Here is a 24,598-nt window from a genome sequence, read left to right as displayed (position 1 = left end):
ACAAAATCGTATAGGCTCCTTCAATCTGGGCAGAAGAAATATCAATTTTAGTTGGAGTTTTTATTTAAATTTTTTTAAGTGAATCAATATAAAAACCACATAAACAGAATAATCAAATCCCTCCATTATTTCTCTGGCTGCTTTGGACAATGTCTCTCAGGCCAGACAACCGTTGCCTGGAAACACATGAAAACAAATGCAGGTCTGGCGTGGCTGTATTGTGGAGAAAATACAGAATTTCCTATTCTTCATCTTTTTTTTTAAATTTTATTTCTTTTAATCAGATCTGAAAGGGATACACACAGCTCATGGTAAAAAAAAGTTTGAATTCTTTTGAAAGCCTGCTCTGATTGGCACTTAATGGATTCATTTACTTGTTATGTCAAACACTTTGCTGTGGTCACTATTAATGAATGCCCTGTGAGCCGTTTTCTGTAGAAAAAAGCTCTCACACTCCTGTTTCAGCGATAGAAGGAAGTTGATGTGCAAACATCTTGTACCTGATTGGCTAAAAGAAAAGTGACTCTTCCACTGCCTTTGTTAAGAAAACTCAGAACAATATAAAACATGTTTTCTTTCACAAATATCACATCATGATGTGAAACTTGTTTCGCCACACGCTAATAGGTCGCTTTTCCTAGCCAAGGCGTGTCTGCTCTCCCCTTCCTGTGCTCAGGTTGGTGAGGCCATGATTGATAGTATTCTCAATAACGCAAAAGTGACTTTCTCTTTCTGACTCAAACGTTTTCCTGTCTTTTTCCTTTCTGTCGTTAATGTAGATGATCTTGACGGGGTTGAAGAAAATGTCATGTTATGCAATTCAGAGTGGTCAATCATTGCTCCGTGAAAAATATCTAAACAGCACCAAATAGTTATCATTTGTCCAAGCTAGGGCTAACTCGACTCTATCCTCAGTTACAGCCCAGACTGTGTTCTGAAATCTGTTCGCTTCCTCCTTGGTTTTGTGTTTTCTAGAGTAAAATGGACAAAGGAAAGAAAGTCAGCAAGACTAAAAGAAAGACTCTGACTTGGAAAGAGGTTCAGAGATGCATAGAGTTCATGCCAGATGGCGAATGTCGCCTGAACCTCAGCTTCAAAGAGATCAATATGGTGCCACAGTCCCTTCAGAAACTGGGCAGCCTGCATGAAGTGAACCTGAGCAGGAACCTGTTAAAAACAATTCCAGATTTTATTGGAGGTTTCATGAGCATCAAAGTGTTAGATCTCCACAGCAATTATGTAAGTATACTGTAGGCCTTTTATAGAAATTAAACTTTAGAAAAAAAACACTCAACTATTTCTGTTCCTGACAAATATGTTTTCTTCTTTAGTTAGAGGAGCTTCCCATCACCATTGGTGACCTTCAGGCCCTGGAGACTTTAAACTTGAGTAACAACCACCTGATGAGGGTCCCTAAAGAGCTGGGCCTGCTGAAAAACCTCCACACCCTGAACCTGGGACTCAACCAGCTGCAAACTCTCCCCCCCTCTATTGGCAACCTGAAGAAGCTCAGCTTTCTCAACCTCTCCGACAACCAATTCATCGTCGTGCCCAACTGCCTCGGCAAGCTAAGCGACAAAGTGAGGATCGGCTTGGACCGGAACCCCTTTCTGACCAGGAGGGCATTCAGACGGAAGTCAGTGGAGACCCCACGGACTTTTCACCTGGTCAAAGGGAGCGATCTGTGTGAGGAATGTCTGATGAAGTGTCAAACTGAGAAGGAAACGGTTAAGAAATTGGAAGAGATGAAGATTGTGTCAGATTAACAAGGCAGGAAGATGTCAGCCTGGGCTGCCTGTGCTGACAGTCATGTTGGGCAGGAGGGCAGCAAAGACCTGCTCTCAGAGTTAAATCTTGCTTCATTCAGTCACTCCAAATGATTTCTTGCTGGAAATTGTATAAATATTCAGATTTTGTGTCTTACTCAGCGGTGGATCAATTCTTTTAGTGTGTCAGATTGTTTTAATGACTTTAATTGCTTGTAGGTTTTTAATCTTTTGAGACAGAAATAGGTCCAAAACTAATATCTGGGAACACACAGTCAGGTTGTTCACACGCCTGAGGACTGCTGTGTTTGTGGGGATCCTTGGTAGCTGCCTGGGGACAAACTTTGATCTCTCTGATCAATCAGACCTGTATGGACAGCTCCAAAAACAATCTTAATGGGCTCCAGATAAGCCTGGATTTCAGAATGTTTTAATGTTTTTTGGAAACAATAATTTTAGAGACAATAGCTCCATCCTTTAAAATGTTTAATACTCCATCCATCCATCCATCTATCCATTCTTTTCCGCTTATCCGGGGTCGGGTCGCAGGGGCAGCAGCCTAAGCAGGGAGGCCCAGACTTCCCTCTCCCCAGCTACTTGGGCCAGCTCCTCCGGGGGAATCCTATGGTGTTCCCTGGCCAGCTGTCTCTCCTGGGTCTTCCTTTAGGTCTCCTTCTGGTTGGATGTGCTCAGAGTTTAATAGCATAGTTTTCTTGGAGTGTAGTTTAAATAAATATTTAAAAAATTCAGCAAAAAATATTCTGGTACATGAAAATACATTCAACTTCATCAACATAATTTATTATTTCTCCTCAGCAAACTCTAACCTGAAACTTTTCTTGTTTAGTTTGATATTGATGTCAAGCATATTCGAATTACATAAAGGCAGGGCCGGCGATAGGGGGGAGCAAATGGGTCCAGGGTATGAGGGGGGCCAGTGAGCCCCTGAAATATAAATGGTAAATGGCCTGTATTTGATATAGTGCCTTCTAGAGTCCTGGAACCCCCCAAGGCACTTTACAACACAATCAGTCATTCACCCATTCACACACACATTCACACACAGGTGGGGATGAGCTACAATGTAGCCACAGCTGCCCTGGGGAGCACTGACAGAGGCGAGGCTGCCGAGCACTGGCGCCACCAGTCCCTCCGACCACCACCAGCAGGCAACGTGGGTTAAGTGTCTTGCCCAAGGACACAACGACAGCGACAGACTGAGTGGGGCTCCAACCTGCAACCTTCCGATTACGGGGTGAGCACTTAACTCCTGTGCCACCGTCCCCCCATATATATATATATATATATATATATATATATATATATATATATATATATATATATATATATATAATAATTTATCAAGGTGATCATTAAAAAATAATCTTATCAGTATACAGAGTCCTCAAGGCTACAAAATATGGGCTAATTAGCTGACTGTTAGACCTTTGTATTTATAGCTGTAGATGATAAAACCAACAATATCCTGATTTAAAAGGTGCATGGACAGACAAGTACACACAGAACAACAAACAAGGCTTTTTTACCGTAATTTCCAGACTATAGAGAACACCTCAATATAAGTCGCACCGGGCTAAAAGCCGCAGATATCTACTGAATTGAAAATGTAGTTTAACTGAACGTAACTGAACTGATCAGTATCAAACAAAACAGAAAAGTTATTGATTAGTTAATTCATCGTCCTCCTGCGCACTGAAATCACTCAAGTCATCTTCTTCAGTGTCGGAGTTGAACAGCCTCAGAAGAGCTTTGTCACATACCTTTTCTGTGGCGATGTCAGTGTAGCTCTCCGTGTTGCTGTCATCATCCCGGGGTGAAGCTGGGAAAACAAGCAGCGCCGTTTTACTGTGAAAAAAATCCTCCTGTGCGCTTTCCGTAGCGCTCCTTTATCCATTCCTTCATTAGACTTTCCAGCATCCATCCTTTCTGGTTGACTAAAGCCGCACCTCATTATAAGCCGCATGGTTCAAAGCGTGGGAAAAAAGTAGCGGCTTATAGTCCGGAAAATACGGTAGCTATTTTTAAACCTAACATCATAGAGCTAGCCTGTCTATCATGTATGTGGCAGTGTGAGCGTCCTGTCACTGTGACCTGATTGATCATGCGCCCTGGCTACTTGGCCAAGGGGATGTCCCTTTGGCTAACTGGTTAGTGCGCATGACTCTCACCCAGGAGTCTAGGGATCGAATCCTGCCGGGACCCTCGTTTCTCCACCTTTCCACATGTAGAAATAAAATCAGAAAACCCAGGGATTGGTGTTATTCTTCCTTCACAGCTTCTAAAACATGGGACAAAAGCTCGGTTGGTTCTTGCACTTACCAAGCAAGGGCTTTTCATTCAAGAAAATGAAAAATGGATAATTTCTTGAAGACTCGACAACTTTATTAGTCCCCGAGGGCCAATTTGAGACAGCATTGTGAAGCCAGCACTAAAATCTCTAAATTCTAAAAACCCAACCAATTTACACATTCGTAAAACCCATAAAACCTATATACTGTACGCATTCATGTCATAACCTCACATGTGAATGACCAACAATGAGTAAACCTTTGGCTCACACACACACACACACACACACACACACACACACACACACACACACACACACACACACGCACACACACACACGCACGCGCGCGCACGCACTCACGCACGCACACACACACACACACGCACGCACACACAAATACACATGCATACATGTAACTACATGCACGCACACATACAAGTAATGCACACGCCCCCTATCGGCACTAAGAAATAAGAAGAAGCACAGCTCTGGGAACAAAGGAACTTCTCCTCCTCTGTGTTTTACAGCATGGGCATCGAAGTCGGTGTTTGGAGGGCAGCCACCCTAAAATAATATGAAGAGGGTGTGATGGGTCTTTAATGAATTTCTGTGCTAAACTTCCTGTATGCTGGTCACACTGAGAAGTTAGGTTTCGCAGTGGTAGTCCAATGATCTGAGAGCACACCTTGACGGTGCTTTGTAGACGGTTTCTATACTGCAAAACTAGACTACAAAATTAGCAAAAATAATTAAGAACCAACTTTTTTTCCATTTTTTGTTTTCCTTATTTCCAAACTAAAATTGGTTTGCCATCAAGGACATGGACCAGGTGTCCCAGATTGTTAAACCACAGAGTGAGAAAAGTCAGTTAAATGGCCTGATACACACACCACATGATCCTGTCTGCTGCTCTTTAACCATTAGTGGATACAAGTCTAAACACATCTCAAACACTCCAGTTTTACCCTTTCCTTTTTTTTAATCTATCAGAAACAAAAACCTTTAATATTTACTAAATGTCAAAAAATATCTAATCCCATCACGTTGGTGTGAGTTTCACCAACGGTGTTTGTTTTAAAAGCAAACCGTACCCAGAAATGAAATTTGCTTTTGATACTAAAATGAGTGCAGCTTATGTATCTGGGGAACCTCTGCAGATGTCGGCTAACACTTTCAGACAGCCATGATCAATAAGTAATGCTAAGTCAACAGTCACACCTCCAGCAGTCGCCCCGTGGCTAGATTTTGGAACAGTCCACCGGCACGGCTATGAAATTTTAATCATGGTCAGTATCAATATTTTAACAGGTTTTCTAAACATTGTCGATTCTGCAAGACATTTTCGCATCTTGAGGATTGTCTCTGGTGACGTCACGTGACCTCAAGTGTCAGACAAAAGCCATCAAGCCACTTCAGGTATTTAGCACTGAATCAGGACCAATGACTGTACATGTAAGATGGACCAACCCTCCCCGCCATCACCCGTAGGTTTCTGAGGAGCAGAACTGAAGACAAGTGGGCAGTTCCCACCGCCACCATCTTGGCCGTGTCATACGTCTTATGCCTGGCAAAGTACAAAAACTGTGAGGATGTGGGCAGATGATTCAAACCCATCAAAGTCTGAGCCAATGTAACTATGAACTAACTGATCTAACCAAAGTTGAAGGAGGTTTGTGGGAGCTTTTAGCCAGAAAAACCGCAGGTGACTGACTCTAACGTGAAGCACACATCAAACTGGTCTCCTTCAGAGGTCTCTACAGACGGCCAGCATGGCTAGCCTCGCTCTGCAGCTTTCCGCTTTCAGAGCTGGGTGGTCATAGCATGTAGTTTCTGTACCTAGCCCATCCAATACGTCATATTTTGACCCATTTGACCTTGCAGCGTAATGTTAAATGCAAAGCATTTTACCCTTCAAGCAGTGAATCAAAGTAAAGAAATAGAATTTTACTTACAGGATTTACCTATGGGATTATTATTTAAACATAAAATGTTTTTTTTTTGTACCAGGTTGTAAACACGTTTATTCTTCCTGTGATTTGGCATTTTTAACATGAGAGTCGACTGGACATTTATCTGTTTCGAGGCCAGCACATAGCGGATAAGATGGGAGCTGCAATTTTTGTCACTTCTGCGTTGGACTTTACTTTTGACAGGCAGAGTTTGCCCCATGTTCAGAACAAAATCATCTCAAAAAGTGAAAAATCCTGTTCATACCAGAGGAGGTCCAAATTCATATATAACCGTGTACAAGCAATTCAGTCCAGTTCTACAGTAGATTTCTGTGCAATCCAACCGGGAATCCTCCCAGTAAAGCTTCCAGAATCAGGTTAAAATAAGGCATCTCAATCAAATGCCTGAAATTTCTCATTTGACAGCAGTAGCTCAGAAGGTAGAGCGGGTTGTCCAAAGGGTTGTCCAGTTTTCGGAAGGTTGCAGGTTCGATTGTAATGAGAGCAGCAGGTTCTCTCTGAGCTTCCTCAGAAGAAATACCTTCTCATGTTATCTCAGTGGCGGATCTAGTTTTTTTCTGAGGGGGGTGGTCATCAAGGGGCCTCACTATTTATAGAGGGGCCAAATATTAGTCCAACATCCTTACACACAATTCCTAGTTGTGTTAAGGTAGATATATTTCACGACCCATACCGTGTAGTAACTTGAACTTTTATGTAAAGTTACAGTTTTGCTGTACATAGCACACACATCATTAGATAAATGTCACCATTACATTCAGTCTTTGAAAATCACAAATATTATTAGTTTACAGTGTGTGGGTGAAAAAAACACCCAAAATTGTATTTGGCTCATTAGCACCACCAGTGTTTAGACTTGGAATTGCATCCTCCTGTAATCTGATCTTTCTGCAAAGAACAACTAAAGCCTGATTTATGCTTCTCCGTCTGCGTCAGTGCGGAGACACGCAACGCCATTATCCGTCCTTGCGTAGGGCTCCGGCAGGCACGCAAGTACGTATGGAGTCGAGCCCACTTTTTAAACATCCGTCGAATGAAACGGATTACGCAAGCTTGTGATTGGTCAGGACGCCGCTGTTTACAGCGCCGCCATTGCAAAAAGAGCCGAGTTTAACTAGCGGTAGACACAGAGAAGCTTGAAGAATACCTCGCGAAAAAACTCTAAAAATATGAACGTTTCATCCTCCCGTGACTGGAGGAGTGAAAAGATGCGCAGCAAGCGTTTTATCTGTGGACGGAAATGACAGGAAACTTGGGTTTAGAGGTGGGGAGCGCATGAAGAGGTGGGAGAATGAGAGACAAATATGTCCGTGTTAAAAGTCTCTTATATACACAAAAAACACGATATAAACACACCATCTTGGACCGATACATGACAGGATACCACAGAACAGCGCTACGCCCTCTGTTGTCCTGCCGGGCAATTGCTTTGCAACACTCTCCAGGAGACGGAGAATAAAAGAGCAAAACGCTTCCGTCAATCCGTGCGTGTCTGTCCCTTGCGGAGCTGACAGAGAAGCATAAACCAGGCTTAAGGCAGGGCAGGAGTTCTTCAGGGTCCGGTCTGATTTCAGCATGGGCCAGTGCCCCTAGAGGTGCAAATCCCTAAGGCTGAGTCCAGCCACCCTTCAGAAAAAATTGTAGTTTAGCTGCTTTAGACGCTGATCTGGTTCTTTTGTCACAATCGTCAACAGGTGATCGTGGGAACAGTAAAGTGTGAGCTTCTTCTTTTGTTCACCACACCGAAAGAACGTCCTCATCATCCCAGAGCTGTTAGAAAACTGCATTTGCTTAGTTTCTCCAGTAATTATTAGTGGATATAGTATTTTTAGATTTACAAGAGAAACTATTTTCCTAAAGGGCTGGTTCAAAACCCCTGTAATACTTTTTGTTTTTAAAATGCGATTCTGAAAGTGAAACAAGTCTTCTACCGCTTTCGCTGGGACTCAGTGTGGCCGAGTGTTTGTATTCAAAATCAAAACACACACATCTTTTGTTCCAGTCATTTCTGATTGACCCAGAAGCATCTAACTGAGTATGAGCAGCACGACTAGAGAAGGAGCTACATTTGGGTCGTTGACAGGAATGAAGTCTGTTCGTCTGAAAATGACAAAGAGGTTTTTCAAGTCTCTTTGTCTGGATCAGCTTTCCCAATGAATGAATGAATTCATAAATAAACAAATAGAACTTTAATTACAATTTTAAAAATATCCAATAACAGACAGTCCCACTCCCCCATGCTGTTTTAAATCCAACATTTTTATCCCACTGTCCCAGAGAAGTACAAACCTGACCTTTGGGCCAGTTTAAATCCATAATGGTGTCAGTGATGTGTACAGAAAGAGCTCTGCGGTTGTGGGTGAATTAAAACAGAGAATGTCAGTTTGGATTTCTGCATATCAGTGTGTATTAAAACGTCTTTCCCTCTTTGTCATCTGACTCCATTTTTTCTGCTCAGCCTTCCATGCCGCGATAACACGACAGGTAAGATGATATGAGATGAAGTCTTAGGGAACAAAGCTGTGTGAACCGCACCCAGCACCACTTTCACCATAAAAACCCAAACATTTGCTCTGAAGATAATTCTTCCTTATTAGTTTACTGCTGTTTCATTTAGGATTCTTGGTGCATTTATGTGTCACTCTGTCAGGTTTTCCCTTGTTTTATTGCTTCTTCCATCATTTCTGTCAGCCTCCTTTTGGTCAGCTTGACTTTAAAAATCTCAGTGTGATGTCAGCTTTATTTTAGCCGCTTGTTATCGTGTGTGTGTGCGTGGTGGTGTGTGTGTGTGTGTGTGGGGTGGGGTGGGGGGGGTACATGCCCCTCCTCTCCTTCACCGTCTCCGGGTCTTTCTCCCTCTTTACTCTGTAATCAGAGCAGCTGTGGCTGACGTGAGGCCAGCTCTGATTCAATTGCAGTGAAGCCAAGGCTATTATCCTCTGGACACAGGAGGAGGGTAAAACAGCTGCGACAGAGCCCGAGCAGCAACGAGCTGGGTGAGGCCTACCACAGAAGGATCAGAGTGGGAGATTTAAGATGTTTTCTGATGAGCATGCAAAAACCTGAGCACACATTATAAAGAATAAATCCACTGGCTTTTTCTCCTTTGGTTTCTAAGTGGGTTTTAATCACTTCAGGCAATTTTCTGATTGATCTGAACACTTTTCAGCGATGCAGGGAGCTGGTGTGTGTCTCCAGCAGATCCTGGGCAGATCACTGGTCAAACAGGGTGGCTTTATTCAAGAAATTCACGGAGAAGATTCTAGGAGTTGAGCTTGGTGTCAACTTGTCATCAATAAGATGATGAGCATCAATATTATGGATCAGGATGTCAATCAGAGGGTCAGAGGAAGAGTCTCTACTTCCTTTGGAGGAGTTCAAGTTTCTTAGACACATTTAGTGATAAGGTGGAGTGAGAGGTGGGTCGATAGATTGTTCAGTTCTTTATTGGCTCACACGGGAAAATTTGGTGTACAGCAGCAGTAAAAACACACATTTTAACATAAGGAGCACCCTCAATAAGGTGAAACATAAAATAATCAATTAAAAGCTGCTACAATTGATGGATCTATCCATCCATCTAGCTATCTATTACTTAGATGAATGAGTGAATGACTGAATGAATGGAAATATAGACAGACAGACAGGATAGACTAGATAGTATAGACAGACAGACAGACAGACAGTTAGATGGATGGATGGACGGATGGACGGACAGACAGAGACAGACAGAGACAGACAGACAGACAGACAGACAGACAGACAGACAGACAGACAGACAGACAGACAGACAGACAGACAGTTAGATGGATGGACGGACGGACGGACGGACAGACAGAGACAGACAGAGACAGACAGACAGACAGACAGACAGACAGACAGACAGACAGACAGACAGACAGACAGACAGACAGACAGACAGTTAGATGGATGGATGGACGGATGGACGGACAGACAGAGACAGACAGAGACAGACAGACAGACAGACAGACAGACAGACAGACAGACAGACAGACAGACAGACAGACAGACAGACAGTTAGATGGATGGACGGACGGACGGACGGACAGACAGAGACAGACAGACAGACAGACAGACAGACAGACAGACAGACAGACAGACAGACAGACAGACAGACAGACAGATAGATAGATAGATAGATAGATAGATAGATAGATAGATAGATAGATAGATAGATAGATAGATAGATAGATAGATAGATAGATAGATAGATAGATAGATAGATGATGGATGGATGGATGGATGGATGGATGGATGGGTATTTTTTATGAATTTACGTTGACTTTTGTTTCAGATCTGGAGATAACAGCCAGCCTTTAAGAAGTGAATGAGTTGAGGCAATGTCCAAACAGACATCAATTTAAAATCAAATATAGGGAAATGATTTTGTTAAAATATAGGACTGAAGAAGGTGTTTGAGGGTCATGGGCACTGGTTCAGGATAACCCACTTTTACAATAGTTAACTGCATAATAGGATAATAACAGGATCAGTATTAGTTTAGTATAATAAGGTCATGATTTCTGTCATTACTATTATTATTATTATTATTCGTTTTTAATCATTGTCATCATTATCATTATTATATTACTGTAATTATTATTATTATTATTACTGTTACTGTTGGTGTAGTTATTATTATTGTTATTGTTACTGTTGGTGTTATTATTAGTCATTATTGTTGTTATTACTGTTATTATTATTATTGTTACTGTTGGTGTTATTATTATTATTATTATTATTATTAATATTATTATTGTTTTTGTTGTTGGTACTGTTGGTGTTTTTATTAGTCATTGTTGTTGTTATTATTACTGTTATTATTATTTTAGTTCTTACTATTATTACTGTTATTATTATTATTATTATTATTATTACTGTTGGTGTTATTATTAGTCATTATTGTTGTTATTATTACTGTTATTATTATTTTTATTATTATTACTGTTACAGATGGTGTTATTATTAGTCATTATTGTTGTTATTATTACTGTTGGTGTTATTAGTCATTATTGTTATTATGATTATGTTAACTACTCAATGCTATTAATTTATTATTTATTATAGCACAGGAGAGATTCATACAATATGATCTCATTAGAAAATATAAATTAATAATTGTAATAATTTAACATATGTAACAGCTCTGACATCTGCATTCATTGTCTTAAGTTCAAATAAACTTACCAAACAACCAGTGATCATATTTTAGAACAGGGGTGTCAAACATGCGGCCCGCGGGCCGCATCTGGCCCGCAAGCGGGTTAAATCCGGCCCGCGAGATGGTTGTGTAAACTTTATTTTCATACTTTACAATGTAGAGTGAAAATAAACTTATCTTTGTGAGCAAGTTTTCTCTGTAATGAGTATAAACAAAACAAAGCTGCGCTCAAGGCTCACACAAGAACTAGAATCACATCCTGAAGTTGGCTGCCACTCAGGATGTGACTTCTGATATTGATGTGCTGGTGAAAGCTAAAAGATGTTAAGTAAAATGAGTCAAATATACTTTAAGTGATGCATGAAAGTGATCTAGCCATGTTATCTGTAAGCTCTTTGAATCACTAAGGAATGTTTTTTTATTTGTTGATTTTTAAATTTTTTTCAAATTTTCAAGTCCACTTCAGGTGTTGTACTTGTACTACATTGTCCTCAGGCTCCAGGCTTGTTTTATATTGATTGTATTAAAACAAAGAAAACAATCTGAAGTTTTTTTTTTATTTACCGATCCGGCCCACTTGGGACTAGATTTCCCTCAATGTGGCCCCTGAGCTAAAATGAGTTTGACACCCCTGTTTTAGAACATTCTGGTTTGATGCTGATCTTGAGGCTTCACTTTTCCTTCAGTGTGAAGAGCGTGGTTTTGTGTCACACGCCTCACACACTCTTGTTTGTTTTCGGGTTTCTTTTCTTAGGATTGCCCTTTAGCCTTGCCCCATTCCAAGATATTCTGGAAAAAGGTTTAAACCTAAAATGTTGCTCTAACTATAGTGATGAGAGAGAGAGAGAGAGAGGGGATGGAGATAAACTAGGCTTTAAGTAGGTGGAGACTATCTGAGGACCTCAGATGCTTAATGAGCTGCAGAGGGAGGAGACACCTGCCGGATGAACACCCCCACTTTTCCTCCCATTTACAATAAGAGAGATTTTTATTTTTAAGTGGCAGTCATTGCCAAGAAGAACATTTCTCTAGTGGTGTGCCCTCCCCATCTCCCACAGGCGGGTATATGAATAATGCAACAGGGGAGGGGTGGAGGACACACTGTGTGTGCAAAAAAAGAGGTGTAGTTCCTCCTTTCTCCCTCTCCTCCCTCACTCTCTTTCCATTCTCCTCCCCTCCCGTGTTCACCCAACCCCCCTAACAGGCGGCCGCACTGCAGAAGGTCAGAGGGAGAAGAAGAGGAGTGAGGCAGAGGGAGACACGGGGTGGGCCGACTGGATGTATACGAACATGCCGACGGGAGAGCGTGTGCACGAGCCATGACAACCATGCTGAGCCCAAAGATCAGACAGACCAGGAGAGGTAAGCATCCTTCCCCTCATCCTCACCTCTGCATCAGCTCACAGCTGCCAGGCATTCTGACGGGACCTCATTAAATCACCAGTGATCATATTGCAACTTAATGTGTGAATAGGATTTCAGAAGGTCCAGTATTCCCGATTCGCTGTAACACTTTTTTTCTCCAATCCTGAATCCCTGCTGCTGCCACACATTTCTGAATGAGGCTGGATCTGCCCACGCAGGGAAACCTCCATTAGCATTTTACTACAGCTGGCTGATGCTGCTGGTGTGAATCCTACTATGTTATCTAGCTTCATCAGCTGCTGTGTGTGTGTGTGTGTGTGTGTGTGTGTGTGTGTGTGTGTGCGTGTGCGTGTGCGTGTGTGTGTGTGTGTGTGTGTGTGTGTGTGTGTGTGCGTGTGTGTGTGTGTGCGTGTGCATGTGTGCTTCCTTCTTTTTTCTCTTAGTGTTAATCTCCATGGATGTAATTATAAGCTGGAACTCGTTAGAAATGAATAGGTCCACAGAACGGGAGTGTGATGTTTAAGTCCTCAGCTGTAATTATAAGAAAGGTGGATTAAATGATTATTAAAGGAGATCCAACCGGATAAATTAATAAAAGGTTGAATTAATAACTGCCACATGCTCAGGCCTCACACTGTTTTAACTAAGATGTGTTTCCACTCAGCGTTTAGGTGAAGGTGTTTTATGTAGTTGACATGAATGCAAAACAAAAATAAAAATACAAAATTCAACAGGCTTAGCTTACTGGAGGAGAAATCAAAACCCTCTAAGACAGTGGAAATGAAGAGACAGGCGTGCTGATGGGATTCTGCTTTCCCTGCATAGCTCCTGTAAATTGTTGCATCTCTGCTGACAGTAACACATTTGCTACACGAAACGCACAAATAACTGAGTATGTGATGTAATATATGCAGAGACAGGGTCAGACCAGGCCAGAGCTCCAAACATGTTCTCTCTCTCTCTGTGTGTGTGTGTGTGTGTGTGTGTGTGTGTGTGTGTATACCCAGCCGTTAGAGGCTTTGAGTTGTTACGATGAAATGAGACTTTGAGATCTTCTTAAAGGTAAAGATGGATGATTCTGCTCTGATAGCCATCACCACAAACCACCATATTGACTGAGACTGCATGTATGTAAAGATGGTGGTTACAAACTACAATCCTTAGAGGAATGCAGTGGTTAGGAATGAGAGTATAATCAGTCAATCCTCAGTAATGTAGTATGATTCGGTCAGCCACTGGTGACTGACAGAGATCCATCAACAGCGGACTGGGCTGGCAGACCACTCTGGACCATTTGCTGGGTTGTTACTGTGTATGATGGGAAAATTGAGGGTGGGGGGTCCACCATTTGAACTGAGATAGTCACTGCTCGTACCATTCATTTTTTTGGATTACTGAGTCTGATGTGGCTTGATTTTATTCCTTCAAAGGAGTAAAGTGACATTGCTGTGAAAGAATTCCTAAAGGATAACTGAAGATGCTTTTAAAGACCTCGACACACGAACACTGATAGGTTTTAGTGGTCATTAGATGAAAATAGGCAGGTGCTTGGTACAAACGGATCCCCAAAATGTAGGTAGATCAGATTATTTTATAAAAATATGAAAAAAAATAACCCTCCGAAAAAGATCCATCACACAGTTTGGCTTTTAGAATCAATAAGATTCAACATGGCCACTAGAACTGAACCCAGGTCATCTCAGCCAGCATCAAAACTCCTATTACTGATATTGAGCTAATAATGAGTCAGCATGAGTCATATTGAATATTGGCTTGTTCATACCATAAACAAAACCAACCACCCCTCCTAAAATGTTTAAATGCATTTTATCTTGCAGGGATACTTCTCTAATTAGGATGCATTTCATCAACAGTGCTCCTAATCTTCCTCTATTAAAGAAAAGGTGCTCTTCTGTAATCCCTGCAATAATCAAAACGAAACACTGTATCAGGGTTCTGGTGGAGTAACTGGCACTAGAAATACAGCAGCAGCAGTAATTACCCAGATATCAGCTGCTTCACCCTCTCACTGTGCCTTTAGATCTGCGTTACCATGGTTTTATGATCAAAGTCTCACAGCGCCACACCATGCTGATACTCTGCCTTTCCATGGCACACGGATGAAAAACAGTCGTGACCAGATATGGAGACCAGAGCTACAGTGTGGGCAAAACATCCACACCCAGGCTATGTGAACACACACACACACACACACACACACACACACACACACACACACACACACACAGAAGTAATAGTGAACACATTAATCAGTAGAGATGGGCTAACAGAAGGTTTCACTCTGATGCATCTGTAACTCTCTGCTCCATTTTCCACAAGCTATAAATCACTAAACAACCAGATTAACTAAATTGAATTCCTTCACCGTACTTATGTGTACCCTTGTGTGTGTGTGTGATGTTGTGTACCTGTTTGGCCCGAATGTAAGCCCTCCTCCATACATCCATTTGCTGCTGTTGATAAAAATATGACTCCAGGATGTTTGAAGTGGCATTAGAGGGACCTGGAGTGTTTAACCATGTGTGTAAGGACGCTGTATTGAATGTCATAACAATTGTGTTTTGTTTGCTGTCTGCAGACCACCATTTGTTCATATTGTAACATTAGAGCCTCATGTCCCACAGAGTTGCACCTTAGAAAACAGCTGCTCTGTCACTGACTTGTAACTTTACTGACACAATTTCACAAAGTGGAAGAAAATGCTAATATAAATGTTATTTTCTAATTTAGCTTTTTTTTGCTGTTGCTAACCTCCTCCAAATCCACAGCCAAGATTTCATTAAATAGGGTGTATAATTTTTTTTCCTGTAAAGCGCTGTACTCATACATGAGTTGATTTAAGCTCTTTTCATAAATGTTTTAGTAATCTACAAACGTACAGTTCTAGAGAAGGCATTGTTGGCTAATCTGTCATAAGTCATACTAAGGAATAAAAAAAAACCTCTGGTGGGCTCTTCTATGATGTATTGGGAAGTCATCTATAGGGTCTTTCTGTTGTTTGACTTGTGTGGTGGACTCATTAGATTGGGTATATGTCATGGATGCCCTGAGATGGACTGGCAATCTGTCCAGGGTGTAGGGTGTACCCCACCAGTTTGCCCGAAGACAGCTGGAATTAGGCACCAGCCCCCCTCGACCCTGCATTGAAAAGCGGGTATAGAAAACAAATGGATGGATATCTGTCATGGACGCCACCTTATCAATGAGACTGGTCTTATAAGAGTTGAAGCAGTGCACCTTTGGTTGTGTTTTTTGAGCTTCTTCAGAAAACTGTACTTTTAGGGTTTTGTTCTTGTACTCTCATCTGTGGATACTTGTTAGTATCCTTGTCTAGAATCTAGACAGACCGTAGCAGGAGATCAAAGGATTTGCTCTGCAGGGTGGTATAGCCACGCTCCACTGGAGCCTTAGCAGGCCCGAACAGTCGTACCAATCACAGAGCTCTATTAGGTTTGGTTGGCCAATCACAGAGCTCGATTGGGTTGGGTTGGCCAATCACAGAGCTCTATTAGGTTTGGTTGGCCAATCACAGAGCTCGACTGGGTTTGGTTGGCCAATCACAGAGCTCTGTTAGGTTTGGTAAGCCAATCACAGAATTTTACTGGTTTGGTGAGCCAATCACAGAGCTCTATCCATTTGGTGGACCAATCGTGGAGCTCTATTTGGTTTGGTGGGCCAGTCACAGAGCTCTATTGGTTTGGTGAGCAGAATGCTGCTGTGACTGAGCAAAACAGCAACGATGGCAGTGGCTCTTTTGAAATGGCTTAGGCAACTTTGGACTATTTATATTTGGTCTTTTCTTTGAGTCAAGAGCAGATAGAGGTACTTACTTTATTTAGAAAAATAATGTATTTGCATCTTTTTTAACAATGTATGGTGGACTGCCCCATTGGCTACGTTCTGAATGGATGCTTTATAGATAAAGTGAACTGGATTTAGAAGAGTTGCTGAAATGAAAGTAGTTTACAATATAGTCATCTTTACACACTAACCTCATACACACATTCATGCTCATAATACTAGCTGCATGCACTCGTGGCTGACTGAATACCCATCTGGTATTCCAGGATGTTCAGCTCCATACTCCGAAATAACATGACACATGCACCAATTTACATAAATTATCATCGGTGTGTGTCAGAATGAACAAATGTGGTGTATCATGCATCTGTAGTCACAGTCTGGGATAACACGGAGCCTTTGTCTGTCTTCACCTGTTAGCTGTTACACATGAAACAGTAATTGCATTGCAGTGATTTTACATAAAGCCTCAGTTTGCCACTTATTTAGTTGATTTTTGCAGGAGTGACCACAGAGCAACTCCACCCAAAACCAAGGAAGGTTTGAATCACTCAGTAGAAGGTCCAAGTTTGTGCCGTGGGCAGTTGTGCTTGACACACACAAACACACACAGTTAAAAATCGGTGGCTGTGACTCAGATGTGAATCATTTCTGTTCCACTATGTCTGTGATCCAGATGTGTAGAACAGTGGCAATCGTTTATAGAGAACACGAGGAACATGATATGAACAGAACCAGAACAGTGAAACAGGACAGGGGCAAGTGTGAGTGAAAGAACAGGTGTTACTCGACTTGCTTAGTTCTACACATTAAGTTTCTCTACCAAACCTAAAAACACAGAGATAACAATTAGTGTCAGGCTAGGATGCTAATTTAAAGTGTTCGGCAACAATGTGTGCATTGCTGGCAACTGAAACTAGACTAAGGAAGTAAAAAAAATGTTTGAAGACAAAAAGAATGGCTCAAGAAAACCAGTTCAAAATATGAAAAAGTTGCATAGTATGGCTTTAAAATTTTGAGACAACAGTTTCACACAGAAAACTATTATGTAGGTTTGGTTTGGTTTGAAACCAATCAAACCTCTTGAATGTGCGTTATTAGTTAAAAATATAAAAGAAATAAAGTTGAAATGAATGACTGAAATTGGGTACCATAACATAAAATCAACTGAAATCATGAATTTAAAAAAGGTAAGGTTATGTGAAAACCAAACAAATTGAATAGAAAATGATGAGTGTTTAATGGATAAAAACAGAAATCAATGTTGTTGTTTAACAGAAAAAAATTGAGCTATTTAGGCTTACATAAGTTTGTAAACTTGTAAGTCGCTTTGGACAAAAGCTTCTGCTAAATACATAAACATAAACATAAACTTAACTTAAAATCTCTTTCCGCAGTATTTCTCTTGTCCGATGGCACCATCTAGTGGCTGACAAGCATATCACACAAATGATTTCTCCTTCCGTTTTTAAGATGGCGACTTCACGTTTCTTGTTTATTTATGTGCTTCTGTAGCCGACAAACAAAGCTAAAACACGTTTAATATTATTCTCATGTCATGTTGTGTTTTCATATATTTATATTTTAGAGACTTACTTTTCCATGAAAAGTTCATCAACTCTGCATCAGCCGAGGTAACACAAATGCTAAAAACTGCTAAATAAACAAGACAAAATACACAGGCTCATAGCAAGTCGGTGACTGATGATGGTATTTTACTGTTGGTAGGACACAGGAATGATGGGACTGCTCACCTATCTTCTCCAGATGATGCTTTATCCGGGTGCGCCAAATAATCTTGAAGAGATTCATCAGAGATACGAACTTTCTTCTGATCCTCAGCAGTCCAATCCCTGAACCTTTAGTGGAACATCAAGTTGTCCATGGTGGTTTTCATGGAGAGAAGTGTCTTCTCTGACACCAGACCATCTCCAGAGGTCTTCTTACTGTGATTCAGAAGGACTCACACATGCGTGCCTGGATCAGCTTTAGGCAACAGATCCTGAGCTGCCGGACTTTCTTGGTGATGAAGCCTCCTTCACCAATGCAGTGGAAATGAGGGTTTAGTCTATGTTGAATGTGACTGCACCAAAGTACTAAAAGGCTGTAATTCCCACATGGAGTCCACTGTCTTTGTTTTCAGCTCTCAGAGCAGGAATTATGGCTTACTTCTGATTACTGCAGTCAGTCGCGGTTTTACCATTAGGCACAGGTTGGCGGCTGCCTGAGACCCCCTTATGTTGGGGGGCCCCCGTAGCCCTAACTGCTGGAACACCTCTGTTACAGTTTTTCTCAAATGCTAAAACACAAAAGCCAATCCTCTAAACCAAATGACCAGTTGTCTAAACACACTTACTAAATCTAGCCATCATTTTCCAACATCATAAACACATTTCACATGAAGACACAATTCACAAAACACAATCCTCCGTTCTCATAAATCTAAACACATTTTTCCTTGCTAAAACACAAGTTGCAAAAGAACTCTGCTCATATTCTCAAATGAAAGCTCATGTGATGCCAAATGCTTGCCACAGTCAGCACTGATTGAACACAATGAACACACCTGTCGCCATTCATTACACACAACGACGGAAGTTACGGTGTAACTATGGTTCTGTGAGTTCCTGGATGACTGCCAGTCACAGGGGTCACTCGGAACTTCTCGGGCGAGAAGATCCCGGGAGACCCGAACGTAGCTATCGGCGCGTAATTTATAGACTCGCGACCAGGTGCGCTACGTGTCACGTGCGTGACTTTGTTTACATTAGTACTCGACCTGCGCAGAGCGCGAGGAGATACATCCACTCTGTTTACTGCCACTGGCAGTCAGGAGGGAACGAAACAGAACTCAAAATTGAAGACAGTTGTTGCTAATGCTGTGACCACATCTCCTCACCTTCCTAGAGGAGCTAAAAGACATCCTCCTGGACCGCCAACAACACCATCCTGGGCCCGCACATCACATTATGTGATCATTTGGGACAATGCCCGCTTCCACAGAACAAACCAAATCAGAGAGTGGTTCACCACCAACAGTAACCACTTTTTAAACGTCTGTCTGCCACCCTACTCCCCTTTCCTGAACCCTAAAGAGGAGTTCTTCTCATCATGGAGACGGAAGGTTTATGACAGACAACCATACACTAGAGAACCTCCTAAGGGCAGTGGAGCTGGCCTGTGGTGACATCCCAGTGGAGGCCTTACAAGGATGGATTTGCCATTCCAGGGTGTTTACCCGCGGTGCCTGGCAAGAGACAATATAGCCTGCGATGTGGATGAGATGATGTGGCCCGATGCAGCTCAGCGACATGATGCCGCACAGTGATTGTGGTGTGTGTGTGTGTGTGTGTGTGTGTTGTGAATAAAGTAAATAAAAAAATTCACACCCTGTTCATGTTTTCAAGAGTACTGTTCTGTGCAATAGATTCTGTTTTGCATTGAGTTGTGTTACAGTAGTGTACATGCAGAATGTTCTATAGATTTATACTCTTCATATGAAATTCACAAATCTAAATGCCTAATCATCTGCAGAGATCTAAGAAGATCCGAAGCTGTAAAGTTTCTAAAAATGAGCAAATTGGCAGTTATGAAACAAAGGACCTTCTCACAAATTGAGCATTGTGTTTTCAATTGTTTTGCTGTAGTGTGTAATGATGTGTATAGTGTTTACATTTTTGAAAGCTTCGAGCTGCTCTTTTGGTGTGAAAGTTTGAGTTTTGAAGTGAGAAGGTGTGGTTGTGTTTATGTAGTTTTAGAAAAGGGTGTTGTGTTTAGACATTGGGGATCATGGAGGAAACGTTTGTGAAATGTGTTTTAGCATTTGAGAAAAACTGTAATGCCACAATGGACTATTCCTTTAAGACGCCGATGCACATACAGGAAGTGATTGGTCGTCATTCCACTCCAATCCAGCTGGTGGCAATAATGCACCAAATAGTTGTTTGCTAAGTGCAATGAGACCACAAATGGGAAGAAGAGAACGCAGAAGAAGAAGAAGAGAGGCGGGAGTGTTCGTAACAAACTCGAAGCAGTAGTCAAAAAATTAAGCATGAAATGGAGTTATCCTAGTGGCTCCAATAAGAGAAAGAAGCAGCTTGCTTTAAAAAACTTTTATCTTCACTTCCAAAAGTGACGTCGTTTTTCTATGTAAACATCAAAATAAGCAGAAAAGGAAAGACAATGGAAATTGTTTAAAGGGAGGAAACCATAGACCAAAATGGAAAATAGAAGAAAAAAAAACGCAGGCAAAAGCACAGGAGCACTGACAGGAAGAAGAAAGCAGAGCAAATATTGAAGGCACTCAAAGGGAGGGAAAGACAGGAAAAAAGAGGAGGACTAATAAAAAGTGAAAATAACTCATGTCAGAAGAGGGGAGAGTTTCGCTAGTCCAGTTAAAGATAAGATTGTCGAAAATTTCGTGTAAGGGGGCCACATGTCTGTGTTTGCTTTGGGCCCCCAAATTGCTAAATCCGCCACTGACTGCAGTAAATGTTTCCACTGATCTTTAGTTGGTCATCAACTTCCTGTTTCTATTTTATAGTTCGGAGATCTGCATAGGACATTTTCTCATCCCTTTGAAGTTGTTTCTCACTGCAACAATTACAAAAACTGAGGATGTAATTGTGAAGCCAGTATGCACCGTTTCATTGTTCCCAGGTGTGATCATTTCATTTTCTACATTGCTGCTTCTATCTTCCATGCAGTATTTGTAAATGATTTCCTTTTATGAGCCCACTGGTAAACGTGTACATCCCCTGTTGATGGAGTGATGCAGTCTGGACCCATAGCTGACTTTACAAAGGGGAGTGTCTCCCTTTGTGGCACACTGTGCTGTGACCAACCAGTGGGAAGTAAAATCAATTTAAATGTAAATAAGCAAACAGCAATCAGCAGCCTAGACTATTTAGCAATGATTTTATAATTGACACAGTTTTCACAAACAATGAGCGCACATCTGGGAACTAGCCATCTAAAACACGTCTCCTGTCCCAGAGTTCTTTAATTTGACTGAGACTGCAGAAATGTGCTGTGCTACTACTGATGATAAGAGTAATCCCCTTTGTGAGCCTGCGTGTGTTTGTTCTGCTGAAGTAGAAGAAAGTGATAAAAACAGAACTGAAAAGAGCTGGAGCCATAGTCTAGCCTTTCTTTACACAATTCTGTTCACCTGGAGCTTTAAACCAAAATCATCTAATGTGAGAATAGAGTTTTAACCTTTTGGTGACTTCATGAAATAACGCACCACACGATGTGTTGGTGGACGGAGTTTGTGATGGAAGGAACTCTTGACTGTTATCATGAAGCTAATTATCCAGTTCATGTAATAAAAATGAATGTTGATCAGCTTTGGTGGCCGTCTTTCATTGGGCTGACTCGACAGGTTCTCAGTTGCAGATGCGCATCCTGTAAACTCTTTCTCAGATTTCTCTTTAAAGCCATACTTTGCAACTTTTTCATAGTTTTAAATCATTTTCTTGAGCCAGTATGCGGTAAAATGACCTTTTACATGGTTAATGACATGTCACTCAGACCCCACCACCCTCTGTGGCCAGAATATTCCACTTGCAACTTCAGAGTGGTGAGCCACTCTGTTGACATACCTGGAGCGGACATACCTGGTGCTGCAGTCTGCTTCCAGCACGCTTCCTGCATGTTTTAGATCAGGAACACAGCTGATTTGTTCAATTTAGTGATGAATCACTCCTGTAGACACTGAGGAGGCTGGGGAGAAATGTCAGCAGTTAGATTATGGTGTTAAAAGGCGAATGTACAGCATGGAGATAGATTTAATTTTTGGTTTGACCACAGATAACTAATATCAGACACTAGGGGGTGCTAAAAGTGAGCACAGTTGCCAAGTGTGCCTTTAAAACCTACCCAGTGGTTTGGGAGATATGTGATTTTCTTTACATGGATGAAGAAGGGTGCTGACTACTTGATGTGTTTTCTGTGAGCTGTGCGGATCCCATGTTTATTATTGTTTCTGTTGATTTTATTTGTTTTTTCTGTCATGTTTTAATTATTCGGCTGCCGTGTCCGTTTATTTTGCAAAAGACAAATGTAAATGCACATTCAGTCACCACCCAAATTCATAAAGGGTGGCTGTCATCCTAAATGTAACAAACACGTTAAAGAAAAACCAAATGCATATCTTAGTTTAGGACAATTGAGCCTTAAGCTGGCTAGCCCAGCGTTTTGGTGACATCGATTTCTGCTGCAAACACTGATAAACAAAAAGAGCACATTAGCTTCTACTGCAAAGCTGCGGTCGTAAATATTGTCATAGAAACAATTGATTATTTGACCATGAGAGAAGATAATTACTAGACTCTAATTCCCCTCAGTGTGCACCAGCGCTGGATCAGTTCTTCTTAAACCTTCCATCAGGGTTCCCTGCCTTCATCCAGGAACTATTGTGCAGTAAAACCAGCTAAGTTGATTTTTTAAATTCTGCTTTTGTTTCACACTGGAGACCATCAACAGGCTGTGACAAGCATTAGGAATGACACAAACCATGTTCTCAAACCTTTGTAGATATGTTGGAAGAACCAAGGTGGAGCGATAAAAAGAGAGAAATATTGATTTTCTACCCTCTTTCTATTCTGCCGCCCTCTGCTTTGCCCCTGTGCTGGGTGTGTGTGTGTGTGTGTGTGTGTGTGTGTGTGTGTGTGTGTGTGTAACATTAATAGGGATTGTGGTTTGAGCAGGAGCTCTGACACTGCCACGCCTGATGACCCTGTCTTTGACTGAGCTCAGGTTACACACATTTGCTGAGAATCAGTCAGTCACACAGTCGGCCGGTCCCATGTGGTCCTATTATCTGCACTGAATCACCTCCATTGCTCTGCTTGTCTTGAGGCAGCAAACAATAAATCTAATCCAAGGACCTCTAGTATAGAATGGGGGAATCCCCATCACCTTAGCCTGTACTGTGTGTGTGTGTGTGCGTGTGTGTGTGTGTTTAGATTCCTTCTCCTCATAATCTGTGCAATTGTCTCTGTTATTTCTGTCGCTGTGCAGTCCCACTCGTTCCTCATTTAGAGGCGCAGCAGCCTGGGGCAGTAGGTGGTCTTTTCTTTTCTCTGTGTGTCCCGTTCCATCTGAAGTAAAACTAACGCTGCATTTCAGAAAAACAACATCACTGCATGATTTAACAATCAGACATGGAAATGGTGGTATGATGGTCTGGGGCTGCTCTGCAGCTTCAGGACCCGGGCCACTTGCTGTTATTAATAGAACCATGAATTCTAGCAGAAAGTGCTGAAGGAGAATGTCTGACCTTTGACCTTGAATAGACCATGAAAATGGGGCTAGAAACCCCTCCAGTGTGGCTTTGACCCATCCCTGAGGTGTGGCGGGCTGCTACCTGGGGGCAATGTTTAGGGCTCCGTGTTTTTAGCTGGGGAGTTTTGGTCCACTGGGATGTGGAACCAAACCCCTCTCCTTCTGATCAAAGGACATCTGCCCTAATCTTTTGAGCAATGCTGCCCTAAAATTTGTTAGCTGCATTGAAACACTGAGGTTTGACGAAAACAGGATAATCTTTAAAGCGGGAGATCCTCTATTACAGCACGGTACTTATTGCTAGACTTGACAAAAGCCCAGAAACTGAACCCAAAACAACCATCTACCCAGAGACTGTTACATTGTCCTGACTAATACACTTACATTCACAAAGATCATTCTTTCAACTCCTTCATTTTGTGATTCATGTAATTCTTACCTCGCTGTTGTTTACTAAAACATTCATTTTCCACCATAAAGATACCAATCGATACTCTAAAAACACAATGGCTTGAAGCGCTATCTTCAAACAGAAGACAATGGAGATCCTTAGTCCACCCTTATATGACTTTTATTGAATACACACCAGAAAAACATGCTGTTGTTGTATGTGTGTGTTCGCAGCCAGGTCAAAGAGCATGGTGATGGGAGAGGTGTCACGAGGCTCTTGCCGGCCGGGTTCCCCTAGCCTCCAGGAGGGGGCGCTGAAGACCGGATGGCTGAAGAAGCAGCGCAGTATCATGAAGAATTGGCAGCTTCGATGGTTTGTGCTGCGCTCAGACCAGCTCTATTTCTACAAAGACGAAGAAGAAACCAAACCACAGGTAAGGAGTATCAAAATCAGGCAGAATCATGTCGATCTTGTAGTGAAAGTATGAATGTTATTATGGAATTA

General features: G+C 41.7%; 2 protein-coding genes and 1 long non-coding RNA gene across 3 annotated transcripts in view; 2 read left to right on the top strand and 1 right to left on the bottom strand.

The window, feature by feature from the left end:
- Positions 1-24,598, bottom strand: part of LOC107388203 (uncharacterized) — a 31,712-nt gene that overhangs the window by 4,521 nt on the left and 2,593 nt on the right. The window contains exons 2-4 of the long non-coding RNA XR_001573287.3: positions 24,290-24,496; positions 22,035-22,140; positions 3,548-3,606 (exon numbers count right to left, since the gene is read on the bottom strand). This is a non-coding gene — a long non-coding RNA (uncharacterized lncRNA). The remainder of the gene's footprint in view (positions 1-3,547; positions 3,607-22,034; positions 22,141-24,289; positions 24,497-24,598) is intronic.
- Positions 34-2,438, top strand: lrrc18b (leucine rich repeat containing 18b). The gene is made up of 3 exons (XM_015963620.3): positions 34-311; positions 976-1,239; positions 1,332-2,438. The coding sequence occupies exons 1-3, from the start codon at positions 309-311 to the stop codon at positions 1,764-1,766; spliced, it is 702 nt and encodes a 233-aa protein (XP_015819106.1). The 5' UTR covers positions 34-308; the 3' UTR covers positions 1,767-2,438.
- The window catches only part of arhgap22b (Rho GTPase activating protein 22b), a 60,892-nt gene continuing 48,542 nt past the window's right edge, over positions 12,249-24,598 (top strand). The window contains exons 1-2 of the mRNA XM_015963621.3: positions 12,249-12,591; positions 24,328-24,527. Coding sequence (XP_015819107.1) covers positions 12,549-12,591; positions 24,328-24,527 — 243 coding nt within the window. The 5' untranslated portion in view covers positions 12,249-12,548. The remainder of the gene's footprint in view (positions 12,592-24,327; positions 24,528-24,598) is intronic.

The sequence above is a fragment of the Nothobranchius furzeri genome, chromosome 16 (genome assembly GCF_043380555.1).
Source record: "Nothobranchius furzeri strain GRZ-AD chromosome 16, NfurGRZ-RIMD1, whole genome shotgun sequence".
NCBI lineage: Eukaryota > Metazoa > Chordata > Actinopteri > Cyprinodontiformes > Nothobranchiidae > Nothobranchius > Nothobranchius furzeri.
Note: the sequence above shows the minus strand (reverse complement) of the source record. Positions and strands in the feature narration are given on the sequence as shown.